Source organism: Danio aesculapii, chromosome 7, assembly GCF_903798145.1.
Source record: "Danio aesculapii chromosome 7, fDanAes4.1, whole genome shotgun sequence".
Lineage (NCBI taxonomy): Eukaryota > Metazoa > Chordata > Actinopteri > Cypriniformes > Danionidae > Danio > Danio aesculapii.
Window position 1 is genome coordinate 46415777 of NC_079441.1, and position 26799 is coordinate 46442575.

Genomic DNA, 26799 nt, shown 5'->3' on the forward strand with positions numbered 1-26799 from the left:
TTTATTAATCAGGTGTTGTCACAGCGGAACCGCCAACTTATCTAGCCTATGTTTTATGCAGCAGATGCCCTTCCGGCCACAACTCAACACTGGGAAACACCCACACACTTTTGCATTTACACACATACACTACGGCCAATTTAGCTTATTCAATTTACCTGTAGCGCATGTCTTTGGACTGTGGGGGAAACCGGAGGAAACCCACGCCAAAATGGGGCGAACATGCAAACTCCACACAGAAATGCCTACTGACCCAGCTGGGGCTCAAACCAGCAACCTTTTTGCTGTGAGGCAATCGTGCTACAGACTGTGCCACCATGCAGCCCCAACAGCATGCCTTAGAAGGAATATTAATCGAACTAAATTGAGTTTTTGTTCTATCCAACAACTTGAATTGATAAATTAGAAAAGGCTTCTATTTCTTGCAGCTGAACAACAGAAAACTGACAATGAGCACCTCAGGTACACCTCATGTGCTTTATTCAGAGTAAATGCTAACAATGTGAGTTGAAAGCCATTTTACATGACATTTATAACCATATACTGAAAGCAGCAACAAATAGTTCACTTCAGATCTTAAAAATAAAATAAATCATTTGAAATAGAGTCTGCTACTGTCCAACATAGGTCCGTTTTGGTCACAGATGCGTGCTTTGAGAGCCTTTCTAAATGAATAAAAAGAAAATGCTGTTTTCTACCAAGGCAACCCGGGATGCTGAAATATAATTCTCTAAACTGGCATTGGGCGGGTTAAATGACCAAAGACAGCGTTCTGGCATTTACATAGAACATCTGACTGTAGCATTGTTTTTCAGATAAACAAGAATGTTCACTTAGCATGTTTCTTAAATATCTGCAAAATTATTATGGTATTTGCATGCTTTAGAAGAGTCAAAAACGTACATACAGTACATTTAAAATAATAGATAATATAAACATACTTGGGCAGCACGGTGGTGCAGTGGGTAGCACAATCGCCTCACAGCAAGAAGGATGCTGGTTCGAGCCCCGGCTGAGTCAGTTAGCATTTCTGTGTGGAGTGTGCATGTTCTCCCCATGTTGGCGTGGGTTTTCTCCGGGTGCTCCGGTTTCCCCCACAAGTCCAAAGACATGTGGTAGAGGTGAATTGAGTAAGCAAAATTGGCCGTAGTGTATGTGTGTGAATGAGTATTTATTGATGTTTCCCAGTGATGGGTTGCAGCTGAAAGGGCATCCACTGCGTAAAACATATGCTGGATAAATTGGCTGTTCATTCCGCTGTGGCAACCCCAGATTAATAAAGGGACTAAGCCGAAAAGAAAATGAATGAATGAATAAACATACATTTGACCACCCCTATAACAGCTTATACCATTGTGAATGCACAATCGTGCCAATCAGCCTATGAGAGAAAAAATAAATCTATTCAACAGTCTAAAATCGGCAGATCTAGAGCACCGAATGACGAATGGGCGTTTGTATCTAATCAGAGGTTTCTGTAGCTCAGAATACACTAATTATTCCTCAAAACAATGAAAACTTTAATAAGTTTATACTAATAAACTCTATGTTATTTAAATATGTTCATACATTTGATTAACTGAAGCATGTATTACACTATTAACTAACATTAGTGAAAATGTTGACCCACCTCAATCGTCAATGTACTGTATTAATTTGCACCCTGCTTATACAGTCAAGAGCTGCAAACTCCCTCTCCAAAGATTCCCTGCATGACACTTCACCTTTTTTCATTATTATGGTTCGAATGTTATGCTACATCTAATGCTGATAATTAATTTTTATTGCATTTACCTTAGTGTCATGTGTTTTACCATGATGGTATTTAGTAGTTGTGTGAATGACACTGAGGGCCTTCTACATATTGCATGGAATGTGGATGAGCATTGGTTCATGTTATGATTTGTTTTTTCATCGCCACATGCTTTTGGTTGCATTTTCGTATGTGTGACAGAGGTACAATATGCAGATGTTAGTACTCCAAAATAAAACTGAAGATCTTTGCCCAAACCTGAAGGAACCCAACAGATTTGAGCAGGTTCGGGCTTAATTTCTATAATTTTAGAGAGGGTTGAGCCGGGCTCAGACTTGTGCTCGCGCTCCGGCTTGTGTGGTAAATGAACGATCATTTGATGCATTTCGATTAGTGCGAGAAAGTAATCAAATCATTTGTTGCAACATCAAAACCCATCCCTGCAAAGGTGAAACAAATGATGACGGAGAAATCAATAAAAGTGAATTTTGCGCAGTGGGAAAATGTACAGCAAGCTGACAGGGAAAATGATGAGGTCACTCGCTACATTAAAACCGCTGTCATGGAAAATTAAATGAATGTTCTGGGCTGGTGGAAGATGAACAAACAATCCTACCCAAAACTTGCAAAATTAGCCAGATCAGTACTATCCAGCAGCAGCACCAGTGAAAGGGTGTTCAGTGCAACTGGATGTACCATCAGTGAGTGCAGGACCACGCTAAAGCCATCTACAGTGGATTCAATAACGATCCTCCACAAAAACACATAGCCTAATCTTGGTGAGTAAAGGATTTTCAAATTCTAACTAAATATTAATTAAATCATAAATGCATAATATAAACAGAGTACATAGGCTAATGTTGGCATTTTCTTTTATTATTCAAATACCCGTCATAATTTAGAATTTATTTTAATTTAATTTGTTGGGAAAAACTTATTTTATTGGTGTGTTGGCCAGTTTAAAGGCTAAGTGTATGTGTCTAGACCTATTTGGGGTGCTGAGATGTTACGACGTTACAGAAGACTTAGTTTATTGTTTCAACTTCTAAGTGGCCTAAAAGTTTGTTATAAATATATAATGTTAAAACACATATAAACAACTCATTCTTGAAAAAAGGCAAAAGGGCAGTGTGCATGTACATATTTGATTAATGTTTGGCTGTAAACGGGTTCAGGCTTTTAAAAAGCTGTCAACAGGGCTGAATTCTGTCAGGCTCGGGCCCTGTCGGTCCTAACTTTTGAGGCCTGATTACAGCTGTACTCCAAAACACTGGTGTATTAAAACCGCGAATTAATAAAATATGGTAGTTAGGTGTAAAATTTAGGCATTTATTTTACAATTTATACTATGTTACTACATATATCTGGCAACTACAGTTGCTTACTTTTACCATAAAATTTACAGATTGTTTTACACATCAAAGGTACACATTTGTCACATCATTTTAGTAAACAAGGCTTCAGTAATCTGTTAATTAGTGAACTAAATTACAGAAAATGAAGGATGGTATAGAGAGAGGATTTATACTTGTAAAAATATACATTTAAAATAAAGTTTATACATAAAATTTTAATTTAAAGTTTTAAAGTTTATTAATTAAATAATAAACTTATACATATAAAATAAAGACATGGAAAAAAGCAAACCAAACCAAGCCATCCCAAAATATTGTATATTATTTGAGTCTACATGATTTATGTCACAGTTTATTTAGCTTAATATGCAAAATATGCTGTATTAGCCCAAAACAACTTAATCTGCCTTTTTAAACTGAATGGACATTTATACTCAGTCACATCAATCCATTTGTGTCTTTATCCTCAGTTTCTGGTAACACATTAAAACAATAGTTCAATAGTTTAAGGGCGTACTCTCACTATGTACAGTTGCCTTGAACCGGGCCAAAGCATGCTTGTCCTCCTCCCGTCTCCCCCGACGTCCCGCACTCACATTACATTCGGGCCTGGGCACGCTTACGTCATCGATGATGCGCTGGTCAGAAGCGTACTCGCTCAGCACAATGGAGATTTCTTTAAATATAAAGTTGTTTGAGTCGATATAACATATGCGGTGACCACAGTCAAATATTTCGCTAAACAGAACAGCCACTTTTGACGCTCATAAACAATGATAAAGTCCTTGTGCTGCAGGAATTAGGAGGTTTGCTGAAGGTGCGGAGCTTTCATGCAGTGAGGGGTTTGCCTTTTTAATAATCTACGACAGTCTGCGTTCATTGAAGAGTAAGAATGATTAACTAATCTGTATCAAACAGTCCCCTAAAAGTCACGTCTCGCTTTCAGTTTCGGGCTTCGGCACGTTTTGCACTCACACACAAGCGTATCGTGCCAAAGCACAAGTGAACCGGGCTCTGGCACACCTCTTCCAACCAGGCCAGGGTCAGCCAAGTGAACCATGCCTGAGCCCGATTCAGAGCACTCACACTTCTCAAACGATCCGGGAAAAGGGCATGGGCACGGTTCAGACAGCATAGTGTGAGTACGCCCTTACTGTCTACTATCTTAGTCTACTGTCTTAGTCTCTATTTCAGAGGTCACCACAGTGGAATGAACCACCAACTATTCCAGCATATGTTTTACACAGCAGATGCCCTTCCAGCTGCAACCCAATACGCACTCAATCACACTCATACACTATGGCCAATTTAGTTTATTCAATTCACCTATAGCACATGTCTTTGGACTGTATGGGAAACCAGAGCAACTGGAGGAAACTCACGCAAACATGTCAACTCCTCCCACAGAATGCCAACTGACCCAGTCAGGACTCGAACCAGCCCCTATTTAATAACATGAATATATTAATAACATAATGAAAATAGAGTTGTTAGTTCATGTTACCTCACAGCATTACTATTGTGAACAAGCACAAGTTAGGGTTGAAATAATACATTGTTAAATGTTGAACTATTTAATAATACATGATGTTTGTTTAATTAATAAATGATGTACAAGTAATGTTCATTCTGTTTTTTTACTGAGTTTCTTCCTTGCAGAATGAAACAAATACCCCAATTTCAAAAAGTGCAGTGAGTTTTTCCTTTTAGATTCATTCTCATAAGATGCCAAAGTTTACAGGAATCTGTTCAAAGATTTCAGATGGTGTGTCACACAGTCATTCTTCACTCATCTATCAAGCGTGTTGAGATGGATGCACGTGCGGCATGGAAGAGTAATGCGCACCACTGAGAAAACTTTCCATGATAATGGCACAGATATTACATTTCTAATGTTGGCCCATTGATTACTGTCAGCCTCACAGCGAGCTGGATTTGGACAAATTTCTAGCCTGCTGCAACTAATGCTCTCCCAAGACACAAATCCAGCAAGACAGAGGAGCCAATCTGCTTGCAATAAGACAACATTTCAAACCGCCCGAATCGATACAATAAAGTAACTCCGTCTGGGGAAAGATACCCTTTTAAGCTAAAGTTTCACAGAGAAGACCCTCTTGAAACTGTGTCAGATGACTTCTGTTTAGGATTGAGTAATACATAAACCCTGCGATCTGGTGTTGGTTGGAGTCGGTCGTCAGGGTTTAAGGGATGGATGAAGGGGGGCTTTGAGTGGCCGATTCAATGTGGAGATCAAATTATTTGACAGGATCAATGAAAAAGACAGTCCCACTGAAGCAAAAGAGAAAATTGATGCTGGTCTGAGGAAAGGCTGAGCATAGGAGCGGAAAGATGTAAAGCAAAATGTTTGCTGATCCGGCATTTTGAGTTTCTTCAGGGCATGTTGTTTGCGAGCAAAAATGTTAAATAGCACAAAACAGTGCGAACGGCAAGTTTGACAGCCTTTTATTCCCCGAAGACACAATAGCGTTTGATAAACATCAGCAGGGTCACAGATCTTTCTAAAGCAGAAAAAAAACTGGCTACTCTCCCATGAAATCCACTGGGGTCAATGTGAGCAATATCTAAAACATTAAGGGTGTCTGTGCGAGTCACTGATAGAGAGAGAGAGTGCCAGACAGTAAAATGCTTTAAAATAGCAACACTTCATCCTCCATTGTAAAAAAAAAGGCTCAACTTTATTCTGCTTGATGAACTAAATCAGACCAATTTATCTCCTTGAGTGAATCCTGGCCTTAATATCAAGCATGCTGGCTGAACAAAATCCTCTTACTCCCTCTGGTCCGTTTCACCCCTTTCCTTTCGCTCATTTCCTGCCAGCATAAATAGGAATCCACCAGTTAGTTTGTCGAATAACCAACCATAATCTCCCCCCTCCTGCCCTCCATTTACAAATCCACCATTAATCCTCCTTGCTGACTATCTACATGCTGCTCCTTAAATCTTGAGGTCCAGGCCTGAGGGGAGCGATGAGACTGGAATATACAGCATATGTGTATCCGCATAAGATAAATAGATTTCTAATAAAGCCCTCAGACTACGCTGCAGAAAATGATCTTAACCAGTTTTTACCCAGTAAACAAGTAGTATTTAAACACACATTATGTATTTACAGTGTATTGATATTTGAAATGTGAACTGGATAATATGTGTATTAAATTGTTAATTTATTTACCTTGTTTGAATTACATGTTTTATATTTCAGTCATTTATAAACGGTGACATAAATACAGACATTAATAAATAAACAAAATATACTTTTGGGACTGAATTGTATTGGTAAACATTTATATGCGTGTCTATTGATGAACCATTGCCACATGAAAAATAATTAACTTTTATTTTCAACTAAAAATGCTATGCTTGTCAGTAAAACATGTATATATTGTTTGGAAACTTTCCAGAGTAACATTTATGTGTTTCAATATTATTTCAATAGAAATAAATTTGTCGATTTCATATATTTAGAGGGTTTTTAAGAAATGATGAAGTTGCTGATGATAATGACAATAAATTGCAAGGAATTTAATTATACTTTATTCTAATGGGAGATTAGTTCTGGTAAATCTCAGAATTTCTTCTCTTTAAAATGGACAATATTTGGCCAAGATAAAATGATATACTAAGATTCAAATATGACAAATACTGAGAATTGCCAACAAAGTTGTCTAAATTATGTTTTTTACCAATGTTGTTTACCAATCTACTTACCAATGATGTATCTATAGTAAGACATTTACAAAATATCTTCAGGGAACAAGATATTAACCTAATGATTTTAAAGAATAAAATATATTTTACTTTTTTTACTTTTATTTTTGGCTATTGGCAGTTTTTTTAGATTTGAGGTCACAAATAAATTAAATTAGGAATGTTTAAACATATTTTTATGGGAAAACAAAAACAAACAAAACTATTCTAGCATCCGTCAAAATATTGTTTATGGAATTTATGTTTGCCTGATGAATTTGCAGAGAATAGCGACACAAATCCTTCCAGTAAATGTTCAGATTTCAAAAACACTGAACTTGTGATTTCACAACCACAGCAAATGACACAAAATCCTGTTCCACCTCTATCCTGTTGAAAAGGATTTTGCGTAATTACATAAAACTTATGATTTAAGGTGCTAATGTTAAAACTGAGGTTGCCTCACAGCAAGAAGGTCGCTGGTTCGAGTCCCAGCTGGGCCAGTTGGCGTCTCTATGCGGAGTTTACATGTTCTCCCTGTATTGCTCCTGTTTCCCCCACGGTCCAAAGATATGTGGTATAGGTGAATTGGATGAACTAAATTGGCATTGAGTATGAGTGTTTGTGTGAATGCGAAAGTGTATGGGTGTTTCCCAGTACTGGGTTGTGGTTGAAAGGGCATCTGCTGTGTAAAACATATGCTGGAATAGTTGCAGTTTCATTCCACAGTAGCAACCTATGAAATAGAGACAATGGGCTCTATTTTAACGATCTAAAAGGGTTGTGGTCATTCTCTTAATGAGTTAGGGGTGTGTTTTGAGTACAACGTGCATGAAACCAGAGTATCATCTTCCATTCCCTTTAAGAGTCAATTGCGTCACACCATGGCACATTTGCTATTTACATGGCAGATTTTGTTAGTGGAAAAACTGTATGCTTCACTAGCGAGAAAACAGTTGAACAGACCATCTGTAGCACGAGGATAAAGAATGAGCCTCATCCATTCGTCCTCTTTACTTTCTCTTTGTTTTACATTTACTCTTTACTTTACTCCTTAATTTTCATGGATAAGGAAACGGTGTTGTACGCACTCCACTGAAGACATCCATTAGCCTACATTATTAATTTAGTTTGTTAAAGCGCATCATGTGTGTATTAAGCAATGTGTATGCATTTGGACCTGCATTAAACGCATAATTAACACACTCTGCACTGGACTTTAGACCAGCTTTTAGATCATCAATGGCGTGATCTATTTCAGTTCCTCAAAATAGCAACGTGCCAACAATGTGCCTTAACACACCTTTTTAGACTGGAACACCCATGAGTCCACAAAGTGGTGCAAATGTATTGGCTATTTAAACAACATGACGCAAAACATGAAAATTACTGTTGCGCTAGTCTGAAAATAGCAACAAACTGCACCAAATGTCTTGTGCCTTATTGTGCCGGGTGTATGGTAGGGCCCTAAGTCGAAGGAAAATGAATGAATGAATGAATGTTAAAACTGACTAGCTCTACATGCTGTCATATGTACACAATAAAAGCTCCACATCCTATTTCCAACAATGAAAAAGGCTTGGGCCAATAGTAGTAGTCAGATGTTGTTTTTATTAATATTATATTATTTATTTATTTGCAGGACTCTTCTAAGCGGAGTTTATACTCTGAGTAAATGCGTTTGACATTGACCCATTTTCCTCACTGTAGTACATTTACAAAAGATTTGTAAATCTACTTCATCAATATAATTCTAATGAAGTACAGACACAGTACACGGACTGAATGTAAGTGACTCTATTTATGATATTCATGAAGCACAGAAAAACAGACAAAGACTCTTAAGAGCTAAACTCCCCAGGATTGCTGACGATTTCATGCATGTGAATCACAGCGTTTGAGCAGGAAAAAACAGCAATACGTCGCAGGACTGCCTAAGTCTCTCTTGACACAGAAATAACCAAGCAGTGTGAGCGAGGGACCCAAAAGCAATTTCATTCTGCCAGTGCAAGAAATTCGTATAGACCATGTCATATCAATGCATACAAATCCCTATTTTTCATACAAATGTCTGTGTTTGATAAACCGTTCTGTACGAGTGCGCGCAGGACAAATAAACATTTTTCATATAAATACTGATATTTGAAAACTTAAAGCACACACACACACACACACACACACACATAAGCCAATATAAAGCTAAAGGCTGAAGAAGACCGGAAGGTTGACGTAACACAGACGCAACATTAAAGTTGTAGCCTGCGGACATTATTAGGATTAGAGGAGGGCTTGAGGCATGACAGGCTTTGGCCCACAACTCCAACTCAACACATTACATGCTCGCTCGGTCTGACCGCTGCAAATCCGTGGCTTTACTTTCTTCTTTTAATTAAACCACTGAGAGCTAAATTAATTTTGCCATATTTTTAAAGGTGATTAAAACGAGACACTTGGAAATGCACTGTATGTCACAATGCAGTGCTGAGCCATTGCATGTAAATTCAGTCCTGGCAGAATCTTATGTAGTGGTTTTATTGAGGCAGATCTTTCTGTGATGTAACCATGTCTCACACCGTGCCGTAGACGAAAGATTAGGAGCAAATGTGTAATGATACTCAGATGATGAAACAGGTTTGTGCTTGCACGGTGGTTCAGCGTGCTTTCGGTAGGTGCCAGATTGACTGAGGTAAATGGTCAACACATAAATTATACAATAGGCAAATGTGAGATTTCATTTTTTTATTATTTAAATAGCCCCTTTGGAAAATGTCAGGGCGGTATTTATGTTATGTTCATCGCTCTGCATTTTTAATTTCCCTTCAGGAGGGAGAAATCCTGCATCTCACGAGCAGCGATTAGAACACAACTCACATCTGTAAGCAGCACATCTCAGATATCATTAGGAGCTTCCACATGGCAGCTGCTCTCTTGATTTGGATCTAAATCAACCCATACATACTAAAACACCGTGCTTTATAAATCACTGCTAAGCATTCAGTAGAGTCCTAGCAAACTGTTACACCAGCTTACCGTATGGTATTGTCAACTCGCATTATAGTCAGGGCTGACAATAAATGTTATTCATACACAAACTTTTCTGCCGTATTTTTTTTTTCCACCGTCTGTCTCTGTCATTTTCAGGTCTATCTTGCCTTTAGGGAAGAAAAATGTAAATGTGAGCAACATATTCTACTACTGAGTTGATGAGCTCTTCAGAATAGTTCTAGCCAATATTTTCAATATAAGACTATATTTAGAAATACATCCAAAAATGCAATGTATTCAATAAAAACAGGTACCAGTTTTAATGTAGGGTCAATAAATAAAATGTTAAAATTATACGCTGTTATGCAAAATTCAAAACTGATGTTAAACACTTTCATTTTAAAAGTTCTGGTATTTGTAAAAAAGTTTCATGACATTTTAAGTGAAGTTTATTTATAAACTAATTTCGAGAGGATCACATGTGTGAAGGATCGCTTGCAGCTGGCCCCATATTATTTAATTTATGATTCACTAATCAGACGATTCCTAAGCCACTATAAATACCCTTAAAAGTTCCATATGACAGCCATCTTTGCTTTGAAGAATCTCCCCTTCCACCCCTACTCCTCCTCCTTTCCTATACTGGTGCCACGGTGGCCTCACAGGTAAGAACGTCACTGGTTTTAGTCCTTACCAAGCTAGCCGACGTTCCTGTGTGGAGTTTATATTTTGCTGCTGATGTTGTTGTCGAATAAAAGAACAGAAAAGGTGCCATGCTAATAAAGCAATTTGAACATGGAAACAATTGACTTCCATAGCATTTTTTTAATCACAACAAATTAAAATATTTGAGAAATAAGGTAACTGAATTACAAATTTATAGAATAAACAAAATATTAACATTTTACTCAAACCCATCCCTGATAAATTCAGTAAAAAAGCATTGTTTTTGTTAATTTCAATCTATTCATATTAACCGTAACCTAATTCATAAAAAACTAGTTTAAACCAAACTACTAAAACCTGCCCTTTGCTCAAATAAGGGCTTGACAATCTTCTCTGCCTTGTAAAATTAGTTCTCATCTGAATGATGTAAAGATCTTGTGCTCATTATTTCACTATTGATCGCTACACCGCTGATCACTGTGTGTAGGGTCGATATATATTCCTGTTCCAATCGACATGTGAAACCGCAATTATTTCAGACAACTCAATCCAGCTATTCTAATCAAACTTGCACATGCTTTTGAAAAAACAAATTACATGGGAATTAGCTCGATTAGAAGATCTGGCTTGTGCCTTAACCAAAAGAGATGAAAATGATGACTCAGGATATTTCATATAAATACAGCATTAGATGTAATAATCATAAAGAAAATCATCAACAATAAGTGGCAGGACTTATAATATATAATTATTATATAAAATGCCAATGACTAACCATTCATCTTCCATCTTAATAATCATCTTACATCTTAAGTATACTTGGTTTGCATGAACTGCTAATCATATTCAGTTGAAAAACACAAAGTTTTGTTCAAAATTTTCTACATGAGACATAGATCGGCTGCTTTGTTCAATTACAGCCACAGCTGAAAAAAAGGCATTAGAGTGCTTGTTATTAAGTTTCGGCTGCCAGGTTTCCATGTATTTTCAGAAGAAGAAGAAGAAAAAAAAAAGAAATCCCCACCTAACAATTATCACAAGCTCCCTGCTCCCTCAAACCCATCCAATCCCAGTCACTAAGTATTGTTATTCGGGGGAAGGAAATCAATATCCATGCCAGGACTGGATAATTGAATAACATAGAAAAAGAAAGACTCTCTCTGCCTCATACTTGTGAAAAAGCTCAGAAGCAAGAAGATTAGACTTAAAAAGAGTGGCTTGAATGCATGTGTAAGTCAATCTGATTTTTTTATTTATTTATTTTTTTTGTATTTGGAAGTAGTGGTGAATTAAGCAGCAAACCACAAAGTACAGATATCCTGATTAAATTTTACTGCAGTAATATTTTTTTGTGCTGGGCAAAGATTAATTGCAATTAATTGCATCCAAAATAAAAGTTTGTTTTGACATAACATATACATGATATGCACACATACATAGAAACAAAATTATACAAAACAGTTTTGTTAAATAGATATTTAAATTGATATAAAATTGGTAACAGTTGAAGTCAGAATTATTAGCCCCCCTATACATTTTTTTTGTTGTTGTTCTTTTTAAAATATTTCCCAAATGATGTTAAACAGAGGAATGACATTTTCACAGTATGTCTGATAATATTTTTTCTTCTGGAAAAAGCCTTATTTGTTTTATTTGGGCTAGAATAAAAGCAGTTTTTAATTTTTAAATAACCATTTTAAGGTCAAAATTATTATTTTCGATATTCTACAGAACAAACATTCGTTATACAATAACTTGCTTAATTACCCAAACCTGCCTAGTTAACCTAATTGACCTAGTTAAGCCTTTAAATGTCACTTTAAGCTGTATAAAAGTGTCTTGAAAAATATCTAGTCAAATATTATTTACGGTCGTCATGGCAAAGATAAAATAAATCAGTTATTAGAGATGAGTTATTAAAACTATGTTTAGAAATGTGTTGAAGAAATCTTCTCTATGTTAAACAGAAATTGGGGAAAAAATAAACAGGGGGGCCCTAATAATTCAGGGGGCTAATAATTCTGACTTCAACTGTATATACAGTATGCATGGGGGTGCAGTGGGTAGCACGATCGCCTCACAGCAAGAAGGTCGCTGATTCAAGCCTCGGCTGGGTCAGTTGGTGTTTCTGTGTAGAGTTAGCATGTTCGCGTGGCTTTCCTCCAGGTGCTCTGATCTCCCCCACAAGTCCAAAGACATGCGCTATAGGTGAATTGGGTAAGCTAAATTGTCTGTAGTGTATGTGTGTGCATGAGTGTGTATGTTTCCAGTGATGGGTTGCAGCTGAAAGGGCATCCGCTGTGTAAAACATATGCTGGGTAAGTTGGTTCATTTCCATATATATATATATAATTGCGATACATTTTTGCCCAGCAATAATATTTTTCATGTACCAAGTTTATATCTATTATGTGTTACATCAATGGCAAAGTGTATGGGTATTAATATGTGTTCATATGAATAGAAAACTACCCTTTTCAGGTAGATATATGCAGTGGACATTTAAAGTACAGTGGGTTTAAACAACTTATTTTTTGCAATAGATTTATTTAATTCAATTCAATTGACCTTTATTTGTATAGCGCTTTTACAATGTAGATTGTGTCAAAGCAGCTTCACATAAAAGATCATAGTAAATTGAAATAGTGTAGTTCAGTTTTTAAAGTTTAAGTTCAAATTTACTTCACAATCAATCACATTTGTGACCTAAATTTTCAATTAAATCATTCAATCCTAAAATCTAGCATTTGTGTTCTACATTTTGAACCAAGCTCAGAGGATTTTCCACTTTTGACTGAATCATTTACTGGAGACTCATTCTGAATATACCAATGGTCATTTAATTAAGACTCACTTTAATCATTTGAATCAGTGAGTTGTTGACTGCAGACTCGCTCTGAATGGATCAACTGAATAAACAAGATCTTCATTGGATACCTACTCTAAATAGATTGATTGAATCAGAGAGTTGTGACTAGAAACTTTATGTGAACAGAATCATTGAGCCGCCAACTGGAGACCACTGGAATCAGTGGAACATTACCTGAAGTCTTATTTTGATTGGAAGTTTTGAATTTGTAAACTGCTGACTGGATATTTTTTGGGAATGGATCACCTGAATCTTTTCACTTTGTTTAGTGAGTAGATTTAAAAAGTTAACAGACATGATTCAGCATCACATTTCTGAGCGTGTAACAATTAATCTAATGAAATAAAGTGGAGTTAAGTTATTTTGTTTTGGAATGTACTCAGATACAGTACAATTTAAAAGTGAAGGCACTGTACATCAATAAAAGATCATGCAGCAAAAAAAAATTGCAGAGGTATATGCAGTGTACAAAACACCTCAAAATTTTTCTTGAATTTTGCAACATCAGAGGCCACAAAAAGTGCAGAGTGCTAGAAATGTGCAGAAGTGCGACTTGCAAAACGTTTTCGAGTAGAAAGCTCGACAGTCGGACCTCAGGAAGTGCTTTTTGCTCAAAAATGTTTTGCACGTTGCACTTTTCACTTTTTGCATACACTGATGATGCAAAATGAAGATGCTTTAATTAAGTACCCTTCATATGCATGTGAGGATTTTAATCACTCAGCTAAAGTAGAGACACTTAAAATGTTTACATGAGCACAGTAGCAAAGTTAAAATACTTTTTGTCCACCACTGCTCGAAAGTGAGATAAAGGCATCTTTGCACCAAGAAGCGTTGTGAAATTCAGACAGTTTAATCAGAAAACTGTCAACCTAATGTAATGTTTAGACATTGTGTTCGATTGTTTCCTCGAAGAGCTTGCATATGCTCAGGAACCTGCTGCAGCTTACAGACAGCTATTTGAGGCCTGTTGTAAACATCTCACTGCTGTCACACACTTCATCTCTCTCACTCTCTCTCCATATGTGAAGTGAAATAAAGTCAACGCTCTCACCTGTATCCGCTCTGAGTGTCCACACAGACTCCTCCATTGTGGCAAGGATTTCTGGGGTAGATGGAGCAGCTCTGGTGCAGATGTTCGCGTGCTGAGCAGCTGCAGACAGCGGTGGCCTCCACAGTCACCGACACCAAAGCCATGCTGCCCGAGTCCACCACTGCTGGCTTGTCAGTCACGCTCAGATGGCTGGTACACCCTCCTCCGCCACGGCAGTCGGCGTCCACACACTCATCTACATGAACTTGGGTCACGTTGACTTGAAGAAAAGACTGGAGCTGCAGGGCATTGGAAAATGAAAATAATGAGAGAGAAAGTAAGTCAATCAGTTGTGAAAATGCTGCCATAGTGGTGTAAGAACAATTACAGAATAACTACAAAGAGCAAAGAACACATTTGACCTGCTTCATTTTGAGCCATTTTGACCCAGACACAGATTTTAAGATTCAAGCACTGAATGGAATATTTTTTAAAATATATCTATATATATATTTTATTCAAAACTGCTTTTAAGATATTATGAAGTAAGGTTTGCTTGTTCACAGGCTATTTCTTCCCATGGTTGTATATAAGTACAGTTCATATTAGCTATGCTTGTAACAATTTTCACTTAGAAACAGCTAGAAAAAGGTCCGTGAACAATTACAAAGCAGATGTGCTTTGTTAAACATACTCCTAATAATGTTTATTTACAATTTTGAAGAGTGAGAGAAAGAGAGAGAGATTTACTTTTTCTTTTCAAACAGCTCATTAGAGCTTTTGAATGATTTTTTTTTTTACTGATTGGGTAGTTGGAGCTTGTCTAGTTGGTCAGCAAACCAACAAAGTCCTCCACATGAAGCCTCATGGAGTAATTTTCATCATTAGGATCTGCTGAAATCAGTGGTGGAAAGAGCACAAAAAAAAATCATACTTAAGTAAAAGTCCCATTACTTGCCTAAAATGTAGTGCAAGTAGAGTCAAAGTATCTGTTGTAAATATTAAAGTATGAGTAAAAAGTATCTCTTTCAGAAGTACTCAAGAGTAGTAAGTATTACGCTGTAAAAAAGCTGATGCATTTATAGTACATGTAATTTGTGGATGTGTGTAAACGTAACATTCTGTATTGCATCCAGTGATTGCCCGGCAGGCACACAATCTCATAAGACAGTAATATTAGGTTAGATTTAGGTTGTGATGTCGGGTGACCAAAATTCAATGTCTAGCCAGGGTCTAAGGGCAATGTTATTTTAATGCCTAATAATAACAAAAAATGACGTTGACATTTTGTTAATTTAAGGTTGTTAGAAAGTGACCAAAATCCAATGTCAGGCCAACATCTTAAATCAAATAAATGTCAAATTCTGACATTTATACGTCAGGTTTAGTTCTGATAGACATCATAGAGGTAATGTTCACACAACGTCAAGCTGTAACATCATTAGACATTGATATTTGGTTGCGTTTAGGTTGGACGTTAGAAATTGACGTCGGCTTGATGTGGAGTTCTGTTGTCAACCCGATTTTCATTTCCAAACAAGATGCAACATCCCCATGACGTTAGGGTACAACTTCAATCTGACGACATGTTGACGTCTTGTGCCTGCTGGGTGTTTAAGGTCATTTCAGTCTTTATACAGTAAACATCCGTAATTTTGTCATCAGTGACATGCATCTAAACAGTCTCTGAGTCAATGTGTGTAAAGATTTTGGACATCTTGGACACTTTTAATGCTTCCAATCAAGTTGCTGCAATTATAATGGCCCATGTCTTGAGGTTTAATTCATTATGATGCGATTTGCCTTTTTACTTCTATGTGCGATCTGATTGGACAGGAATCACAGGACTGATTTTCTAATCCCCATAGACAAGAAAAAAGATAGTGACTGCAGGTTGCAGGAAAGTAGTGGAGTAGACGTACTAATACTGTGCTAAAAATGCACTCAAGGGAAAGTAAAATAAAAATTTTAAAACAACTTCACAAGTTCACACTTAGCCGATAATTGATTATAAAGCTTGTTTGGCATGCTGTCATGGGAGAGAGCCCTAAGCTCAAAAGATCCTCGAGCCCAGGGCTCCCTCCTGTTTGCAAGGTGAGAGGGGAATTTGAGCTCAGGTAGATCTCGAGAACTCCCCTGCTGTAGTAGCTACTGAACAGATAGTGATTTCTCTTAAGAGATAACTACTTACTAGGAGCAAGTCTAGGTTCCCGATTTGGATTAGTTAATTAACTTAAGTTGTATGTTTTTGGACGGTGGGAGGAAACCAGAGAACCCAGGGAAAACCCACGTGAGCATGGGGAAAACATGTTAACTACGCACAGAAACGTTGGCTGGCTTGGTAAGGACTAGAACCAGTGACGTTCTTGCTGTGAGGCAACAGTGCTAACCACTGGGCCACGGTGCCACCTATCTATGAAAGGAGGAGGAGTAAGGGTGGAAAGGGGGATTCTTCAAAATGAAGATGGCTGTCATATAGAACTTAGGGTATTTATAGTGGCTTAGGAATCGTCTGATTGGTGAATCATAAATTGAATAATATGGGGCTGGTTGCAAGCAATCATAAGCACGGGATCCTCTCGAAATTAATTTGTAAATAAACTTCACTTAGTAAATTACAATTCCTGAGAAAAACTACTCAATTACAGTAGTTTCAGTATTTGTCATTTGTTTCCTTACACCACTGGCTAAAATTCACTCACCCCAAATCTGCATGCAACCTGTTTTTCATGAACACACAACAGTGTAACTACAAACTAAGTTTTACCTTGATTTTACATTGCTTTTATCTCTTTTTTTTCAGTCGCAGCTTCCAGTTCATGTTGACTTTAGGTGGTTTTGTGATGTTTATTTAGTGCTGTACAAAGAACTGCATACAAATAATCCTCAATTATATGTCCCCGTATATATCGTTAGTGTTAAAAGTAACAAAAGTTTTTCACATCAAACTGCCCCATAGCATTTAATTTACTGTCTACATATGTTAAAGTACATGGTTGTGGCTTCATCCAAATGTAGACTCAATCACATAATTCCAATGAACCAGTGTCAACGAAACTAAATTCTGAAACATTAATACTACTATACAGTACATCGGGGATAGCATGAAGCAATTGTGTTGCACAGATATCAAAACTTGTCTTAGCAGCATATGCATTCCACATATTTAGACTGCAGTTTGGCACATTGTTGACACCATGTTGCAGTACTGATGACAAATGAGACAAAAGTCTTGTTGCCTATCCAAGTTTTAGGAACAAAAAATAATAACGTGACTTCTAGTTGATGATTTGGTATCAGAAGTGGCTTATATGGAAGGCAAAGGCCTCTAGATTGTGCTTATTTTACCAAAATAAAATATGATCATGCCTTGATTTTTAATTGTTTATTTAGGACAGTAAGGTCTGACTTTGCTTAGACAAAAGTCTTGTCACTTAACAGAAATAATGTGTATTATAGAATATACTGTAATGTCATGGTGCAGTAGAAAAAGAATGAATATTGTGTATGACTCCTATGAGCTTGTAGGACTGCATCCACACATCTCTGCAATGACTCAAATAACTTATTAATAAAGTCATCTGGAATGACAAAGAAAGAGTTCTTGCAGGACTCCCAGAGTTCATCAAGATTCTTTCGATTCATCTTTAATGCCTCCTCCTTCATCTTACCCCAGACATGCTCAATAATGTTCATGTCCGGACACTGGGCTTGCCAATTCTGGAGCACCTTGACCTTCTTTGCTTTCAGGAACTTTGAGAAGGAGGCTGAAGTATGAGAAGGAGCTATCCTGCTGAAGAATTTCCCCTCTCCTTTGGTTTGTAATGTAATGGGCAGCACAAATGTCTTGATACCTCAGGCTATTGATGTCGCATGCCCTCATACTGAATGTAACCCCAAATCATGATTTTGCCTTCACCAAACTTGACTGATTGAGATCTTGGGTCCATGTGGGTTCCAATAAGTCTTCTGCAGTATTTGTGATGATTGGGATGCAGTTCAACACATGATTCATTAGAAAAATCTACCTTCTGCCACTTTTCCAAATGATCAACTAGAAGTCAAGGTATTATTTGCTGCTTTTACAACTGGGATCGACGACATGAGTTTAAACTGCCATCATGCAAATGGACACAAATACAGCATAAGGTATTCTATTAAAATTACAAATACTTGCTGAAAGGATTTGTTTACCCTCCAAAAAAACTTGTCCATCCATGTGCACCTGCACAAGAATAAACTTTGAAATCCGTACAGTCGTGGCAATTCATGCTAGGCCTCACACGCCGGTGTCCATCTATACCAATTTTTTGAGCTGAGATAGCCTGAAATTACCATACAAATAGCAAGTCCAACCGAGTTAACCAAAAAGACCCCAAAGCCACTTGTACATATTGCTTTGTGTCGTCAACAGCATTCAGAGAACACCAGCGCAAACTCACTCTATTTCATTCTCGGACACACGGCGCTCTCCAGAGCCACTCAAAGCCTGTGCTTTTCCACAAGCACATAAACGGCGTACAGATACCGCATGTCCACAGGACTGCATCTCAACCTGCACACCATTTATTCAAATCCAACATCTGAAGTGGAGCAGTTTGCCCCGCAGTGGACTAAGCAGTCACACTGTGATTGACCTGTCCTCCGTGAACTCATGCAGCCAGAACACACTCAAGGGGAAATGAGGGGGTGAAGAAACATGAGATATCGAAAGATACAGACAGAGAGAGAGAGTGAGAGAGAAGACGGAGACACATGTTCAAGGGGATAACAACTCTGAGATTAGCTGGGACCTATTTGGGGGCACACAATTCTGAATTGGCGGTGGCTCATGGAGAGGTATTGTGGCAGAAGGCTGTGGGTGATTGATGATGCTGTTTATGTTGATTTTGTGTGTGTGATCTGAGGGGAAACTTAGAGGGAGCGCAGGGATTCGGCGCAATGCATACAACTGGGTCTGACAGGCAAATGTCACAATGTGTTATGAGTCAGAAACAGTGGGAGCAGTGTTAGACATCAGAAAAGAGGGCTCTTTTAAAAAGAAATGAACATCAAATATTAAAAAAGGAGAAATAAAGTGTACACGTGGAATGTAGGCTAGAAGTGAAAGGGTGCTGTGGTGATAAGACACTCGCTGACTTTCCTGTGTGCCCTGCAGATAAGCAGAGGAAATGGCAGCATCTGCATTCCACATTTCTAGACTGCAGGTTGGCACTTCGGTGACACTATATTGCAGTACTGATGACAAATGTGATATGTTAACGCCACACATACATTTACATGCATATTGGTTGACACTCCAACGTACATAGTAGGTGGCAGTAGTGCACTTTAAGGTAAATTTCCATCATGCTGATGGACACAAATACAGTAAAATGTATTCTGATAACATCACAAATACTTGCTTAGAGAGGTAGTTCACCCAAAAATTTTAAACGCCTCATCATTTTATTCTCCCTCATGTGGTCTTTCTTCTGTTGAACACAAAATCATTTTTGGAAGACTATTTTGAAGAATGTTGGTTGCTGTTGTAACAGAGGCCAGCTATAATGAAGTGCTGTGCAGATAAACCTCACTCCTCTGACCTCTAGAAGATGCTCCAGCGACAGACGCTAGAGGCCATGGTCTTTAGGCTCCTTCTTACAGCAACTGACTCCCATGCAGAGAATCACCAGTTCGATTCCAGCTCGGAGCAGGTTGGGTGGTGTAGGACTGATGGGGTTACATTGGTGTCATGACCCGGATAGAAGTGAGGTTTTAGGGGGTAAGTCTAACGGAGGCCAGCTAGTGAAGTGCTGTGCAGGTAAACCTCACCCCTCTGAAATCTAAAGGTGCTTTAGCAACAGATGCTAGAGGTCATGGTCTTTAGCCTCCTTGTTAGAGCAACCGACTCCCATGCAAAGAATGGCCGGTTTGGTTACAGCTCGGGGCAGATTGAATGGTTCAGGACAGACAGGGTTACACTGGCACCCATTGACTTCCATAGTGTGTGTGTATGTGTGTATTTGGCGGGGTATATTTTTTGTGTTTAAAAAACAATCATTTAGGTTTGAACAAGTGCATCATGAGTAAATTACAGCAAAAATTTTATTTTAGGGTGAAGTACTAATCCATTTTTGGAACATTTTTCTCACATACAGTTGTTAATGTTCACTTGAGGCATAACCAAGTGTTGTACAATTGTAAATTATTGCATAAATGTTTGTGTCACTTTGAATTTATTCTGTACATTTTTAGGGTGCCAGCCAGCCAAAAAGTTAGTCAGATTGTGGCAGAAAACAGTTTTTTTTATGTAGTATCCCATCTAGAAAGCATACATGTAAAGTTAATATCAATCATTAATTTCCTTTGGCTTAGTCTCTATTTCAGAGGTCGCCACAGTAGAATGAACCACTAAATATTCCTGCATATATTTTACGCCATGGATGCACCTCCAGACACAACCCAGTACTGCAAAACACCCGTACACGCTCATTCACACACACACACACACTCATACACTATGGCCAATTTAGTTTATTCAATTCACCTATAGCACATGTGTTTGGACAGTGGAGGAAACCGGAGCATCTGGAGGAAACCCACTCGAACACAGGGAGAACATGCAAACTTCTCACAGAAATGCCAACTGGCCCAGCTGGGACTCGAACCAGTGAACTTGTTGCTCTGAGGCGACAGTTCTAACCACTGAGCCACCACCAATGTTAATGTATGTTGTTGTTTTTTTTTTTTTATTAAAATATTGTAATGCCTATGTGTTAATCACTGAGCCCTAGACGCTAATTGTTATTAATTGTTTCAAACCATTCTTTCCTATTAAATTGTTTCTTTTTCTGCAGTTTCTCTGTAAATGCTGGCTTTTACTCTTCCAATGTGGAATAAAGAGAAAGCACCTGTCAGGAACTCTCTTTGTCCCATTTATGGATGCCAAGGGGCAGCTACAGAACTGAATAAGTCATTGCATGCTGTCTGAGGAGTCTTTGGATGTGTGTCAGAAATATGTCCAAATGTGGAACCACAGCAACATATGTTGCATCAGTTTCAGGACGGCGGCTCCAGGCTAATGATGAGTTGTTCGTACACCATTTCTTCATTCTGAACTAATCTTTAATAGGATTAAGGAACAAAAAATTGTGTCAGGATACTGCCATTATGTCAGAGACTGGCAAAAACAAGATGCACCTGGAAAAAAAGTTAGTTCTTCAGCGTGGGAGTTATTAAAAAAAGACAAGTTACCAGACACTTAGAGAAAGAGAAGTCCCCAGGAATCACATATCAACAGTATTTATTTATTTATTTAATTTACTTCTACACAATTACAGGTTATGGTTATAAATTGTGTCTCTGCCACCACATTTATGGCCAAATAGAACATAATAAACACTTAAATTAAAAGTATTTGTTGTCACGGTGAAGGAATTTGAATACCACTGGTAAAGATTAACATGACTAACAGCACTGTTTATCTAGTTTATATTATATACAGTAGAAATTATGTTATATAATACAATAAAATAATTATATTGATCACGCTAATGGTGTTGTGAAAAGTAATGTCATGCCTGCCCTAGTTTGTGCACCTTTGCAGCATTCATAGCCCCTCCTTTCTTTGTGCACAAACACCTTTGCGTATACACATGGGACTGGATGGGTATATTAAGGAGAGGCGCATTCAGTATTTAATGGCACCATTAACTTCAGACACACCTCATCACACACTGCCAGCCCTGTCTGATACTGTGCTGCTGTTTTCTCATGCCTGTTCCAGTCAGGATGCAGCCTGGCATTTGAAGGGATGGGGCACAGAAAACAAAAGGTGAAGCAGTGCTTCAATGACAGAGTTCATATCTAGAAAATATCTCAGAAATAAAGCGCACAATTAATTGTATGTAGTTAGTTATCTTTAATGTAACTACTAAAACACAAAATGATTTTTGTGCCATTCTTAGCAAAACCTCAACTTGATGTCTTTGATTTGTAACTTGAATAGCTTTGCCTCACCTACCTGTACAATATCTTTATATGGATAACTTTTTTTTCTGTCGTGGTCAGTTTGCTCAGTAGCTTACCTTGTATGGTATTGGAATTACACAAAAGAGATGAATAAAGTGTAAAATCAAGGTAAAACTACATGATCGTGGCACACTTTTCTTTTTTGTTTGCATTGTAAAACAATACTGGTTAATTTAGGGAAAGTTTTAGGTCAGCCTCTCGCTAGGTGATCCGTAGGACAAGCCCCACCTTCTTGTGGACGTGTACAAGAAGGATGTGTAATAGATGTGGCCAATCAGACACATTGTTTTGCTTTATTCAACAAATAATACATCGTCAACCTCTCCTACTCAGAAAAGAGCAAATGGTCAGTTTGTAACCCAATTCTAAAGGTATTTACAACACAAAAGTGTTGTGCTTGGACATAGACATGGAGATATGGTCAAGCTCCTATACAACTTGCTTGAGACTTATGATTTTAATGTAAACCTTTATTCCTTCTTTGTGTCTAATCGGGTGTTTTGCAACAAGCTTCTTGCTCATGTATTATTAATATGGTTTTAATCCTCCTGCAATTAATGTTTTAACAGTACCACAGCTAAACAAGGTTGTAGATCATATTTGATTTCCCTGGGAAGCTAATCTGATATACTGAACAATCTTTACATTTTCTGTTAATACGTGTGCAACATATTAACATTTTAAGAAACTTTCTGCATCAGCATTCACTCAGAACACATATGCAAATAACCAAGCTTCCCGACAAAGGACAATAAAACTTTCCTTGGGGGTTAACTTTCTCATTGGTCAACTTAGCTCCTGAGGTTGGTACAAAACCATCCTTATAACAACTGGTGACTAAGGCCACTGCCCAGAACAGAACCGACACTGACCCCAGGAGAGAGAGTTGTTCCATTCCAGCTCAAGATAGCTTCTCTTCAGGTCCAGGGAGCAGGCATGGATCCTGGCAAAAATGTGATAACAGCACAAATGTTCCCATCTCCATTACTTTTCTTTTTTTCTTTTCCGTCGAGAGTCTAGTTAAGTTTAGTACGCCATGAAACCAGAAGTCAACACGACTAGTTCTTTTGCTGCATCAGAACTTAAACGACAAACTCTACCCTAATCGAGGGTCTCACAGAACAAAGAGTCAACCACCAGCTAACCACGTGGGAACCCAGCTCAACAGAGGGAGTTCTTCACAACACACGAAGAACACAAGGAATGCCTCCACTGAACTGGTGTAAACTAAATGTAACCCTAAAGAAACCATAGAAGGGTTTAATTGATTATTTTTGGTTCGCTTGGTTTGGTCTTACAAAATCCAAGGTTTTTCCATCATTACACTCTCTCAAACTCTTCCTTTACTTTTCTACACAACATGAATGCTTCATTGTGTAGGTGTTTCTGTTAGATTAATCAGTAAAGTTTAATTTTGTATAAAGACAAGTGCCTGGCATATTTATGAATCTAATCCTTTAAACTTTGATCTTGTTACCCTGCTTAAACATAAATGGGTTTTATTTTTGATAGAAATAGCCGAAGTTTAAGTCAACTGTCCGGTTGAATGATTGCAGGATGATTCATTTGTTCGGAGCCCCCTTCAAATGAATCTTCAATTCACTTTGAGCTTATTCATTACAGATGTGTATCAAAATGTACCCAAAGTAATGTACAGTATTTCAGATTCACAAAAAATGTGGACAGTGCCCTCTAGTGGATTTGTCAACTGAATATGCAACAAAATGTACCCAAAGCAACATATTTTACATTTCACATAAATGTAGGCTAAGCCACATATTTCCAATGAGCCTGGGTTGCCTATATCTCTATAAACGCAAAGCTTTAAACTCACAAAGGACTTAGTCCTTTCACAAGAAATCTAAACTTACTGAAAGTATGGTCCACTCTACTATTACGGTGTTTTTGTTGTTGTTAATTGTGCAGTGTTTCTGGGCCACTGAACGTAAAACCAATAATGCACAGCTTTAAACACATAATCAAAACCAGGGTGATCTCTCATTGAATTCCCTTAATTGACCTTTAATGGTTCAAGTGTCCATGTGTTTCTCGAGTGTGTGTGTGTGCCTGACTGACTGCAGATCCACTCATGCACTTTACTGCACTGCAGAGTCCCTGTGGATCAGATCCAGGAGTTGTTTTCAAGAGACACACAAACACACACACACACATTTGAAGCTGCAGAGCGTTGAGATGCCTGGTGTTAAACATTCACCCACACACACTTGACTCCCTCTCTTCCCATGTTTCCATGTCTTTACAGACACACACACACAAAATGTGAATTCTCCATAGAGTGTTCAGGTCTGACTCCCACGTTCATGCCTGCTTGAGGAGGTGATTTGCATGTATTACCTTGGACGTTAAACACTGCAACGCCGAGGCTTTGCCTTTCATTTTGCACTCACTGACAACTAATAAACCATTAGTGTATATGAGCCATTTAGGATCAGGTAACAGGAGTCTACAAAGCAGAGAAGATACACCCACTACCTTGTCTAATCCTTCTTCTGAACAGTCTCATTTTTCTTTTTTTCTCCAGTCTTATTTTATTTATCTCTCCCTATCCCTGGAGGAGCGCGTGGAATTTTTTTCTCGTCTCCTGCTCGATGGCACTGTCAGCTCATTTCTCTGAGGCCTTCTGAGGTGCCCATCGGGACTGGAACTACAATACCCAAAATTCCCTGAGGGAAACTGTTTCAATGATAGCACAGGAGTACACCCATGAGATATACAAAGCAGAATCTGAATACACACATACTCAATGCACAAATTGGTAGGAGAGTTAGAGTTATAGTTTAATGTTTTCCACCTCACAGGCACTAGCCTTCATGTTTGACCAGTGGCCTTTTCATGTTCCCATTGTATGATTCAAAACGGTGTGTATTTTTTAAACATTTGATTTGTGGAAAATATTTCAACAACTGCCAAAGGGTGTTTTGGTGAGCGAGGGAATAGGCATGGTGAGGTGTGGAAACCGATCCACATGATACCGTCGCACATGACTGAGCTTTTCTTTCAACAAAAAAAGACTAGATGTTTTCTCTTGCCATAGCAAACCTGGAGGAACAAACACTCAAATAAAAGAACAAGGATGGGATCGATGGGAGGTGCTGTGCCATGTAGCATTTAAAGATGTAACAAACCAAGTAGTAATTCAAAAATTATTCAGAGAGAAAAAGAGAAGGCAAAGAAAAGGAAGGAAAAAAGAGCAAAACAAAAGAAATAGTGTGGGTGTGCACAAGTCAACAATTGCTCGAAAAAGTTGAACAAAAGGGCAGAGGGAAAACATACTGCCTTCGTGTTTGATATGTAATTACGAAGATTTCTGCAAAAAGCAGAGGTGATGAGACGTGTTTTTGAGAAAGGCCAGTGTGAAATGGCTCTGACAGCCAAGATTCAGCTGAAAGCTTTAAAATAATTGTATTTCCTCTCCTTTATAATGTGCACTCAAATAGAGTGAGAGATTCACTGGCGTCTGATTAAATATAAAGACTGGCTCTAATTGTGCTTTGTTCATCCACACAGATTCCCTCTGCATTTTGACCTGCTCAATATAGGTGCACTATTTTAGAACATTCAATGTATGTCTATTCTGAGAGACTCTTTTTTTTCATGGAAACATGTTTAGCTAAAGGGTCCCTATTTCCCCTTTTTCAAGATTTAAGTCTTTTGTGTCTCCAGAATGTGTCTGTAAAGTTTCAGCTCAAAACACCCATCAGATTATTTATCATACCTTTCAGAATATTGGGATTTCTCTGCTTTGAACAAAATGTAGCTGTTTTGTGGCCTGTGCCTTTAACACTGGTTCTCCCCGCCAACCGTTCCCACATGCCTGTCAGGGCATCAAATAAACAGCACAGTGACAGACATGAAGGAAGCAGATCTCACGTAACATTTTCATCATAGGCGCCCTTTAAGTGAAGTTTATTTATAAACTAATTTCGAGAGGATCACGTGCTTATGATTGTTCTCAGCTGGTCCCACATCAGCTCACGACTGATTATCCAATCAGATGATTCCTAACTCACAATAAATAACCAGAGGTTTCTTATCTCAATATCTTCATCTTCAAGAACCCCCCCCCCCCCACCCAGCCCTACTCCCTCTCCTTTCCAGATTGATGACACGGTGGCCCAATGATTAGCACTGTTACCTCACAGCAAGAATGTCTCCTGTTAAAGTCCCTTCTAAGCCAGTTGACATTTCTGTGTGGAGTTTTCTAGTTTTCCCTGTGCTTGTGTGGGTTTTCCCCGGGTTCCCTAATTTCTTCCCACAGTCCAAAAACACGCAACCTAAGCAAATTGAACATAATTATATCATAGCCAAGCTCTTAGCATCTACACCTCTCTTCAGCCCTCTCACCATGCAAACTGGGGGGAGCCCAGGGCTCGAGGATCTCATAAGCTCAGGGCTG

General features: G+C 38.2%; 1 protein-coding gene across 1 annotated transcript in view; it reads right to left on the reverse strand.

The window, feature by feature from the left end:
- Positions 1–26799, reverse strand: part of si:ch211-186j3.6 (neural-cadherin) — a 440558-nt gene that overhangs the window by 103051 nt on the left and 310708 nt on the right. The window contains 1 exon segment of the mRNA XM_056462007.1: positions 14391–14668. Coding sequence (XP_056317982.1) covers positions 14391–14668 — 278 coding nt within the window.